This window comes from Pipra filicauda, unplaced genomic scaffold (assembly GCF_003945595.2).
Source record: "Pipra filicauda isolate LSUMZ 115617 unplaced genomic scaffold, ASM394559v2 scaffold9_size5747161_pilon, whole genome shotgun sequence".
NCBI classification, from domain to species: domain Eukaryota; kingdom Metazoa; phylum Chordata; class Aves; order Passeriformes; family Pipridae; genus Pipra; species Pipra filicauda.
Window position 1 is genome coordinate 1681658 of NW_024105198.1, and position 11165 is coordinate 1692822.

Consider the following 11165-nt stretch of genomic DNA (forward strand, 5'->3'; position numbering starts at 1 on the left):
CTGAAAAAGAGAAAAAACCCAGCCTCTCAGGGAAAATAAAAATAATAATAATTATAACAACAACATTAGTAATGTAAGTTTCCTGTGAAAAATAAATAATCAACAGTTGATCTCCAGTGCATGGCCTGAAGGCTCTCCAGATCAAAGACTGTCTCTGTTAAGTGTTTCCACAGCTGCCAGTACAGCTGGGTCCTGAGCCATGAGGAGAAATTGTCACAGTTGTGGTGGCATCACTCTAAGGTGCTACATTACAAAGAGGAGACACTGGACCTGAGGCACTCTGCTTTCTCCTTCCCCCCCACCACACGCCAGGCCTGGACACCCAAGTTTCACACCACCAGACCACTGCCATGGAAACCATCTCCAGGTACCTATCTCAGTCCTCCTGGAAGCACACTGCCCCTTCTTCTGCCACCACTGCCCTAGTTCAACCAGGGTGGCACAACTTGCCCTGAGTATCCTGGTGCCCACACACTTCCCAGGGAGCAGATGGCAAAGCCAGCAGGCAGAGATGTCTGTCAACACAGTGCCAAGGGAGATCAAAGAGCATCATCATCCTTCTCCCTGAACTCATGAGCATGGTATAAGGTTGCTGAGCTCACCGAGGGCCCTCGAGGACTTTGCTCCTAACCAGTGATAGTGGTTAAGTCTTTTTGGCCGCCGGCGGGTCACAACACCTCTTCCCAAGGAAGGGGAAACCTCTTCTCATGACAACAGCACCTTCACACCACATCTGGCCAGCACAACACAACCGGCAGGGCTGGGCCAACCCCCTGCCACACTCAGCTGTGGTGACACCACGACCCTGCAGCGACGCGAGCACTCGAGCACTCACCATCTGGATGACAGACACCGGCCCGATGCTGTTCACATATATATCCACATCAATGAACGTGGGCTTGACTGCAAAGAAAAAATAGGGCTGAGTGTGAGCTGGGGCCAGGATCATTTGCAGAGGGCTGAGGACAAGGGGAGCATCTGGGACCAGCACGGCTCTATCACCCCAAAAATCACAACTACAGCAGTCACAAAAGCACAGGAAACACAAGACACAGCCGGGCCAGGCACCACCCCTGGCCACAGGGAACCTCAGGGGACACTTACTGCCAATGTCGGGCCTCAGCTTGTTGTCATAGTTCTTCAGCAGCGAGTTGAGGATCTGTGTGGCATCAGTCTCCTGTGCCTTGGGGGTGAGGACCCAGGTTTTATTGATGCTGAGGTAATCGTAATCATATTCCTCTGTGCTCTCACACCTGGAGTGGAGATACAAAGGGACAGAGATGTGGCTGTGGCAGCTCCCTGGTGCTCTGTGGGAGCAGGGGCACAGCTGTGTTTTGGAGATACTAAGGGAGAAGGATGCAGAGCAGCTAAAAGGCAGAGCATAAGGAGCTCAGGGATCTCCTCTCAGCCACACTGCTAAGACACAACTCACCTGGTACCTTTGCTCACTTCAAGGTCCCCAGACATGCAGGGGCCTTATCACCAGTGGTAAAGACTAGCAGGCATGAGGTGCTCCACATCCTCCTCAGCTTTCTTTGGAGACACACTGCTCAGCCCCGAGATGTGGGAACCAGTCCCTGCTCTTCGCTGCCTTCCTGCTCATCCCATTCCTGTCCCTTCCCTGCTGCCAGCAGCTCCTGCTCCTGGAGCTGCCTGTTAACCCTGAATACCTGAGCTGCTCTGCCTGCTGCTGACACCTGAAGCAGGCTTCCTCTGAGGAAGAAGACAGTGACAAAACAGTGTTTTTGGGGAGCAAGGCATTGACAATAAAAGCATTTCAGGGAAAAGGAGGTCCTAAAACTACCAAGCAGGCAGCATGTATATCTGGCATGCCAGGAACCCAGCCATCTGCCCTGCACAGATCCTCAGAAATTAAAGCCTTATGCAAACTCCTCTGCCTTCAGGCCAAGACCTGCCACAACCCATTGCCTGCCCTCACCAACCCTTCCTCCCCAGCCTTTGGCATGAGCTCCCATTTAAAGATGTTCCATCTTCCCCATCTTCCGATTCCAAGCCAGGCAACGAAAGCTTGTATCCTCCTTTGGACATGATCCACTTAGCAAGAGCTTCTCTCACTGCCTTTCAAATCTGCCCTCTCTAAACCTTTCTCACTCCTCCCTTTTCCTAAAGGAGTTTTCCTAACCGTCTAATTAGATTAGGTCCACATGGTCACCCGGGAAATTCTAACCACCTGCCGCTGCTCTGGGCAGCTCATTCACAAGATTGTCTCCGGAATGACACAGCCATATGTGGGAGAGGATGCCGAGCGATCCCACGCCCGGCACACCCCCCTCGACGTCTGCCATGCCAGCGTGTCACCTGCTCCAGCGCCAGAAAGGCTCTCGCAGCGGGAGCTGCCACTGTGTTGACACTTCCCAGCTGGAGCCTCGCAGCTCCGAGGTGCGATGAGGCACCGCGGATACACATCTCGGATACACATCTCCCTCCAGCGCCTGGGGAGGCACAGCCTGGCAAAGGCACTTGGAGGGGGGGGAAGCATCAAATTGACATGTTGCGGCCAATTTATCAGATGCTCCTCTTTTAAAACCCCAGACGAAACGTGCTTTCACAATCACTTTAAAAGTCTTTGCATCTCCCCAGCTTGCAGGCGCCGGGATGCGTCCCCCGACGAGGGCTGGGCTGCGCGCAGCTGGCTGCCTGCCGCCGCACATTAGGTGTTGGTACATCAGCTCCTTGTTTCCTGTCTGATTGCGCTGCACTTTCTAACGATGCTTAAGGAGTGTTAAGCAACGCTGTCAGGATGCGCCTCCCCATCCGAGCAGCGGCAGCGAGGGCTCGCCTGGCTCTCTCTCTGGAGTGCTTTCTCCAAAACGCAGCGGAGCAGAGGAGCTCCGAGTCTCCAGCAGTTGCAGGAGGAACAGGGGACCACTCTGCGATCACCCAAAAGCTGCGCGGAGCTGGAGTGTGCGGCTGGCCCTGCTCCTGCGGGAAGCAAAGAGGGAGACGAGCCCACAGCGCGGCTCAGGGCAGGGGAAAGCAATGCTGACTGCTCTCCCTTGCTGCCAGTGTTTTGGGTGATGGAGGCTGTCCCTGGCAAAGTGGGAACAGCTACACCAAAACCTTGTGTCACTGGTCCCTTGACCCTACTTGAAGTCAGCCCAGTCACCTGCTGGTACTGAACACTGCATGTCCCACTGCTCTGCCAAACATGCAGCTCCTCCAAGACATAAGGCTAAAGTAGAGTCCAAAACATCCCTTTTGAGGCTGAACAAGCCCAGGCTGCTTACTCTGCCCTCAGTCTCCTGGCTTCCCCCCATTTAGTGTCACTGATTAACATCCTAAGGCTTGGGCTAGCATTTCCAGGGAGTCATATCTCTATTACAGATGCAGTGACACTACCAAAAATATGCTTTTTGCTAATGCAGCTAATCCTGGTCGACTAAACCATACTAAGCCATCTTAGCATAAGCAAGCCAGCTTTTTCTGGAGAAAATATCCTTTTGCTGTCTGTGCACCCATAGGCACACACCAGCCCTTGCTGGTCAACAGTGTGACTCTCCTGCCACTGCCTCCTCCCCAGTCTTTCTTCCTGGTGGCCCCACTTTAAATTGAGACTGGAAGAGTCCAAGATCTGTTGCAGAGGAGAGGTATTAAGGTGGCATTTGCATCCCCCCTCCAGCTACTAATGGAAATGTCACAGTGCAGACCTGCAGTGATCCCCAGCGTGCTGTGAACACTTGCTGGCCTGGCGGCTCCATCTCCAGGCACAAAGTGACTGGCTTGGTGACAGGGGACAGCCAGTTCTCATATGTCTCTGTGCAGCCAGGAGGAAAGGCAGAGCCATCTTTCCTCACCTCTGCTTATTAAAATGTCAAACCCCCTCCTCACAGCCCTCCTGTGGGGGCCCTGGGGATGAGACACAGCCAGAGTGTGGGCAGGAGCTGGGCTGGGGGGGGTGACAGCAGGGCAGAACTGGGGACCTTGCGAGGAAATCCCTGGTCTGACAGATGCAGTTGGGGCTGTGGCAGCTCCTGCTGGTGCCCAGAGCAGGAGGCTTGCACGGCAGGGAGTTGTCCTCTCGGATGTGCTCACATAAATGGATGGGGTTGGACAACCCCCCTTGGGCAACCCGTGGCGTTACAGCAGGACAGTGCTCTGCATTGCCTCCCTGAGCCTGTTTTACTCCAGCAGACACCTGTTTTGCTGAGGTTTCCCAACACACTCTTGGTCAAAGCCACCTGAAGAGCTGGTGGCTGGCTCCCTACCCCAGTGCCTCAGCTGTCTGACAAGGTTTCCCTTGTCAGGCAGGAGGAGGGGAAGAGCAACATGTGCCATGAGCCCTTGAAGGCACTTCTGCTCCTTGCCTGGTAGGACGGCTGGTGGTGCTTGTCTAGGATGCACACCCATTACTATTTGCAAGCCCTGAGGCAGGAGCCTCCCAGGGAAGATGCAGATCCCGGGGCTGTATCCAGCCCCTCTGCAAACACAGCTGAAAGTCTCCCCTGTTCCTGAGGAACAGACAGCAGCAAAATGCAAGAACAACATTTCCCTTGGTTGAAAAGCACTGTGGTCAATTCTAATTACCACATGCTAATGTGTCCTTCTAGTCACCCATCCCAATGCCTCCTAGGGTTGTAGGCACAGGGACATTCAGGCAGACTACTCTGAATTAGAAGTGGGCAGAGGATTAAAGGACAGGGGGCTCACTAAACAGCCCCCTACCAAAATTTCACATCTTTGTACCTCTCCTTTTACAGTACATTCCATGAAGCCCCAATGGTCAAGTCTGCACAATCTCAACCACCTGCCAAGCCCAGCTTTCCTGTGGTGTGATGCTGTGCAGGGTTCAAAGTTGAGTGCCTTGATCCCAGCCCAGGCAGTGCCCTGGGAAACACTGAATTAGGCTCTGTGCTGGGGGGACTGTCTGGGGAGTGCTGAGTCACCTGGCACAAAGTATCCAGCCTGCTCTGGTGCCAGGAGATGGATCTTGCTGCTTTTACCAGGAGAAGATCTCTCACACATAGCACCTGAACTGTGCTCCTCACCCCAGCACCTACCAAAATGTGTAGGGCAGAGGAGATTCACCCTCCACAAACTGCATACAGGAAAAATGCAGTGAATGCAGAACAAGATCCTTGCTCCTTTTCTCCTTCTCTCACAGGATTCCTCTCCCACTCCACCATGCCCCCCCCCCAACATTCACAGCCACTGCTCCTGGCAAAGCAGGGTCCAGGGAAAAGGCAGACATGAAGGACTGGGCAGAAGGGAAGCTGGGCCAGATGTGGGGTGAACCTTCCCGCTCAAGGGTACGTGAATACAGGACTTAATTGCTCCTCCATGTGATCCTGCAGCTTACCACTCACCCTCTCAAAATGCAGGGCTCATGGCAATGCACTGCAGAGACTGTAGGGCACAGGAACCGGGACCACCATGGATCCATCCCCCTCTCAGCCCTCAAATGCCCCCCAGCACCACCACGCTGCCGGGAGGCTTTGTGTCCATGCACAGGAGAGCCTGGGTGTCAGGGCATGAGCTGTGGGGCAGCTCTCGCTGCCCCGACCCTGGGAAGGCCAAGCCCTGGAGGACTGTGGCAGCGATGGAATTTCTGCCTGCACCCAGGGTCGGGAAGCCTTGGCAGAGCAGACCATTAGTAGCAGGATTCACGCTCCCGGTCCCTGACTGCATCTGTAATGGGATTTGATCGGCTTTAAGGCGGCTTATTCTGCCAATTAGCTTCAGCCAGTAAAATCCCTCTTCCCCCAAGCCCTGGGGGTAACAATCTGCTGACAACATGTTCTTTCCCCATCTAGCCATTAAACTCATCAGCAGGGCTAGGAATTGTAAAAAAAAAGAAAAAAAAACAGAAAAAAAAAGGAAAAAGAAACTTGAAAACCCCTTGTGCGTGGGCCCTTTCATCGCTGTTTACAGAAAAGCGCTACGAACCGCTGGCCCAGGGAGAAAAGTGTCACCTGCCAGCCCCTGCCTCCGCTCGCCTCCTCGCCCAGCGCACGGGGGGCATCGGGGTGGCTCCCGGCCGGCACCCAGAGCTGGGACCCGCGGCCAACCTGTAGAGCAAGGCAGGAGCCCGCGCTGCCCCCTCCTCCTGCCAGGCTGCAAGCCCTGCGGGGGCTTCGGGGTGCCAGGGGATGGAGCGCAGGGAAGGGGACGCAAGCTCCTTCCCACCCTGCCCGACTGCACGTGGAAATGCCCCGGTGACGGATGGAGGTCCCAGGAGGTGCCGAGCTCCCTCTGGTCCTGCTCTGGACACCCTCAGAAGGGGCTCAGCCCCCGGCAGGATTCAGCCAGCGAGGTGATGGCGGCGTGGAAAACGGGATGCCCTCTCGATTCCGGCATGCCAAGGGGAGCCCGGAGTGCAAAGGACATGCAGGTATTAGGTGCGGTCGCGACCGGACCCGATCCTGCCTCGAGGCCGCCTGGAAGGAATCGCTGGGGGCACGGAGGTGCCCAAACCCCCACTGAAGCCGGGGTGGTGGGGTGAGGGGACACGGGGAGAGGTGCCGCGACTCAGCCCTCTCCCCTCCCGTTGCCCCGACGGGTAAACCGAGGCGGGGAGGGGGCGTCCCGGCCGGCGGGGAGGGCGTGGGGGGCTCACCTGGCGCGCAGGACCGGCCCGAGGGCCAGGCAGAGCAGCAGCACCGTCCCGGGCATCTCGGCGAGGCGAGGGGCGGCCCCGGGGGCGGCGGCGGCGGCGGTGCGCCCGCCCGGCGGGGCTCAGCGCGGGGCCGGGCCGGGGGCGGCCGCGGGGCCCCCCCGCTGCCCGATGCGCCGCGCTCCGGCCCCGCCGCCGCCCGCGCGGCCCCGCGCTCCGCGCCCCGCTCCGCGCCGCCGGGCACCGAGGGGAAAGTTGGGCATCTCTTCTCCGGTCCGCGGCGGGGAGGGGCTCGGAGCGGGTCCGACCCCCCCGCGCAGGGGCCGGCCTCCCCCGCACCCCCGGGGCTGGGCGCCGGCGGGGGGGAGCACCGAGAGGCACCCGCGCATCTGCCGGAGCCGCGCTGCCGGGGAGCGAGCACCGTCAGCTGGTGCGAGGAGCGCTCGCTCCCCCTCTGCGTAACAAGGCGTTTGATTTCTCTTAATACTCGCTTTCTTTCGTCTTTTCTTTTTTTTTTTCTTTTTTTTTTTTTTTTTTCCCGTGCACAACTGTTGGGGTGTTTGTCTAAAAAAAGAAAGAGTGGGTAATTATCGCTAAAATACGCGAGGCGTCAGGCCCCGCTGGGCTGAGCTGCCAGGGAGATGCAGCCAGGGAGAGGGTCCTTTCCCACCTGTTGGGGCTGCTGTCCCGCAAAAACAGCCGGGAGGGTGCGTGGGTAGGAGCTGGGGGGTCGTGAGTGGGCTGTGGGCTTCCAGCCTGTCGCTCTCTGCCTTTACAGTTTGCCAAGCTGCACTCGAGCATTTCTTTTCACTGCCAGCATCCGTTTGGGGTGAGAGCCGATCGGAACAAACTTTGTTAGATTTACATGAGGTACCAATAATTGTCTTTTGTCATGTGGTTATAGGCTGAGTTGCAGGAGATGGTCGCCAGAGGGGCCTGGTCCTGCATCTCCCAGAGGTCTGGCAGCACCCATGACAAATGGGAATTTGGTGCCTTGGAGTGCTCCAGGAGTACAAGTGATCAATAACAGCAGCACAGCTGGGTGGGTTTTCGAGGCTCTCTCCCCTGCTGATTCCTGTCATGATCACCTTTAGCCTTCAAGCATGAGATCTGAGCAGCCCCAAAGCCACAGGAGCCAGCTGCAGGCACCAAGGCTCTGAGATGGCATTTCCCTCTGATGGAGCAACTGCAGATTATGTTTCCTTTACTGCATGCAAAGAAGCCGGCTCTGGGATGGCAGAGTGTACAGGAAGCACATGTCAAAAGAGTAAATAATGAATATCAAAGCAACGGTGAAGGTGGAAAAAGCTCTTTAAGCTTCAAAGCAAACCACTGGATTGCTCTAGAAGTTCTTGAGGGATCCAGATGAAGCTGAAGTTGGGAAAGGCGCAAGAGTAGCTGCAGGGAGGATGTAGCTGTCAAGGATTCTGGTCACGAGCAGATCACAGAAAACCCAGGGGTTCATATATGTGCTCTCAGCTCCCCCTCAAGACGCAGGATGTGAAGTGGTGTGTGGGGAAATTCACGGGACTGATTTCTTTTGACCACCCCTACAGCTACCTGAGAACTGAGAGGTCTGGGGAAGACCGGCACTCAAGGAGATGGAGATGGTCTGAGCAGTGTTAGGGAATCACAGTGTCCCCTTATGATGCTGTTTTGAGGACACCTTCCAGGCAGGGGCATGCACTAGGACCATCCAAACAGCTGCCCTCCCTGGTCTTCTCCTTCATCTACGGTGGTTTCTTTTTGTAACTGGTACCGAGTCTTTTCCTTGGGCCAAGGGTAAGAATGAAGCGTGTTGATGGTGCTGGAGGGAAGAGAGAGCACTGCTTTTCAAGCAAGCACATTATTTATCAGCAGCACAGGCTCAGCCGGTGAGAAACCCATTTCAAATTCATGGTGACTGATTTTGACCAGGAAAAAACACCCTCAGCCCACATGCTGAGGAGGACAAAATGTCCTGCACCAGTGTTTTGGGAGGAAGCAGCCCCTTATTTTCCACTTTGAAGAGACATTTGTTTTGAGGTCTACTGTCATGGGATTCCAAACTTAAACAGGAGATGCGATGTTTTATTCAAGATGCTTTTTATCCCTTCTGGTATTTCAGTTTAACCGGCAAACTAATAAAACCTATTATTTACAGAGTCCTCATGAGCCCAGAGCCTGGGGGGCCAAGCTGCCACAGCAAATGAGGGTTTCATCGTGCAGCCCTCACTGCAGGATTTAGCTCTGGAAGACAAGGAGACAATTCCAGCCCTGGCTCAGGATCCCAAACCTTGCGAGGACGGCAGTGCTTTAAGAAGGATGAGCCTGGGCACATCCACAGCCTGTCCAAATCTCCCCGTGCTGTCCCAAAACCCCTCTGCAGGACTTGTGCTGCCTGCTCCCACAACGGGGGGGAGGTGTGTGTGTGTGACTGCAGGCTGGAGCAGCAGGGGAAGGCAGGAGGCAGTTCTCTCCCTGCCTCTTCCCCGTGAAAGGGGCTGGTCACTCCTTGCCTCAGGCAATGCCAAAGACAAGGAGTGTCTCTCTCCAAGGAGACTGTTCTTCTGGGCCACATCAGAGGGAAAACAGATGCAAGTGGAGAAAGGTGTTATCCCAAGGTGTTCAGGAGCTCATTTCTAAGAAAACGCAGGCGTTTGCAAAATCTGCCTCAGACAGATCTCTCTCCAAGTGTGGAGGAGTAGGACTGGGGGACCCCAGGCAGACACACATCCCACGGAGCTCTGCAGGGAGAGGTCAGGCTTGAGAGCACTGCTGGCAGAGCTGGGCACGCCAGGACAAGGAGCTGCCAGGGTGTTCTCAGGCAGCTACTGCCAGGACCATGCAGCAGACAGCTCTGAAGGGCTGCATGGAGGTGAACTTACCTTCCCCTCCTCCCATCGCTGCTCGTTGCAGGTCTGAGGACAGAGCACAGTTAGAGCCGCTGTCCTTGGTGCTCATTCTCCTCCTGATAATGAACTGGGGCTCCAGCTGTCACCTACCCAGTGCGTCCTCTGGGAGCAGCGCAGGTTCCAAGGCCAAGGCTTCCCATGGATATCCTCTCCATGCCCAGAGCTGTGTGCTCTGGCAGAAGGCAGAGGCTGGTAGGGCTGTGAGTCTCCTACAGCAGCATCCCTGAGGCTGAGTGTGCTGACAGACCTGGCATGAGAGTGGGGAAGGACATCTGAGGAGAAGTTGATTACAGGGTCCCTTTGGGAAACTTGGAGGATGAAAACCCCTGTATAAGCCTTGACCCTTTTCTCCAAGTTGGGGCATGTCCTGCACAGTAGAAACATTTGTTCACCCTATCAGGGCATTTGTTCAACATAACCGAGGTTTTGTCTTTTTCAGGCTCACCAGGCACAGCAGCAGATGCTGCATCTGGGCTCACATGACATCAATAACCACTTCAGCTGGGCTCTGCCTTCCCACCTTTCTGGGCAGCGATGATAGATGAAGCAGACAGGACACAGTGTGGTTTTTAGGTGCTGGAGTGAACTTGCAGTGCTGACAGATTAAAAAAATGTGTTTGGAGTCTGAACAAATGTGACGTGTATGTTTTCCAAGGAGAATGAAGGGTGTGGGAGGACAGCCCAGGCCGTAGCAGGAGCTGGTGCAAGGTGTCCCAGAGGGTGACAAGAGCATTGACAGGAGTGAGAACTTTACTTTCATCCTCTGCTGCTACGTCAGGCCTGAAGGAGCCTCTGGAGTTCCTTCCACTGTGGACAGTCCCTCTTCAAAATGAGTTGCTTAGTGGAAAGAGATCACCAAATGCTAGGTGATCTGATCCTGTGTGTCAGCATGGCTCCTGCTGTCACCCTGGGGATGGGAAAGATGCCATTTCCTGCGCTTTTATGGCTCTGCCTTTCTGAACCCCTCCCCAGCTCAGGGTTGAATGTGTTACATCCCTCCCAGGGATTGAAACGTAAAAAGAGAAAACGCACATGGGAAAGGCTGGGAAGGGGAAGAGAATTGGCAGCACTGGACAAAAAAGGGAAAAATCTCAGCAAATTGAGCACCAGGTGTTTCAATACTTTTTTCAAATAGAATTTGCAGCTATGCCATCCCTGCATCTGACCTTGTATGTCCAGCACAGGGCCGTGAGCTGGTAGTTTAGCCCCCAGAATAACTCCCAGGCAGAACACCATTATTTTAAATTCTGTGCAACTGCTGATACAAACTTTGGGGACATGCAGCTGCAGGAACAGGAGCAGCTGCTTCTCTTCACTGTAGAAATGTGTCTGCTTCTGGATGGAGATAAACTAGCTCCTTGTCAACCTGTGCCACAGCAGTACAGGGTAGGGGAAAAGGAGCCAGGGAGGTCATGGAGGCAACAAAAACTGTCATTGGGATGCAAACTGTATTTCACAGAGTGATTCCTCCCAGAGTTGCTCAATAGCTGGGAAAAACCTGATCTTAGGGCTCTCCAGAGGACACGCTGGGACTGAGAGCAGAGCCAACACATGCAGAAGGTGGTGCTCACCACCAAAACCCCATGGCCAGCAGTGACCCTGCCTGACCCTTTCCGTACTGCAGCCCTGAAGGCAGAGCTGAGGGCACCTCATCCCCTGCTGGCCCCCCTGGTGAGATTTGAGAGGGGGAGAGAGGGAGG

General features: G+C 55.3%; 1 protein-coding gene and 1 long non-coding RNA gene across 2 annotated transcripts in view; one reads left to right on the top strand and one right to left on the bottom strand.

Moving 5' to 3' along the window:
• GABRE (gamma-aminobutyric acid type A receptor subunit epsilon) overlaps nucleotides 1-6656 on the bottom strand; it is a 35940-nt gene extending 29284 nt beyond the window's left edge. Inside the window, exons 1-3 of the mRNA XM_027725180.2 lie at nucleotides 6575-6656; nucleotides 1105-1253; nucleotides 836-903 (exon numbers count right to left, since the gene is read on the bottom strand). Coding sequence (XP_027580981.1) covers nucleotides 836-903; nucleotides 1105-1253; nucleotides 6575-6630 — 273 coding nt within the window. The 5' untranslated portion in view covers nucleotides 6631-6656. The remainder of the gene's footprint in view (nucleotides 1-835; nucleotides 904-1104; nucleotides 1254-6574) is intronic.
• Nucleotides 5963-10094, top strand: LOC120322532. Its single transcript, XR_005562298.1, has 2 exons — nucleotides 5963-6349; nucleotides 7476-10094. It is a non-coding gene; the product is annotated as an uncharacterized LOC120322532 (long non-coding RNA).
• The last annotated feature ends 1071 nt before the right edge of the window (nucleotides 10095-11165 follow it).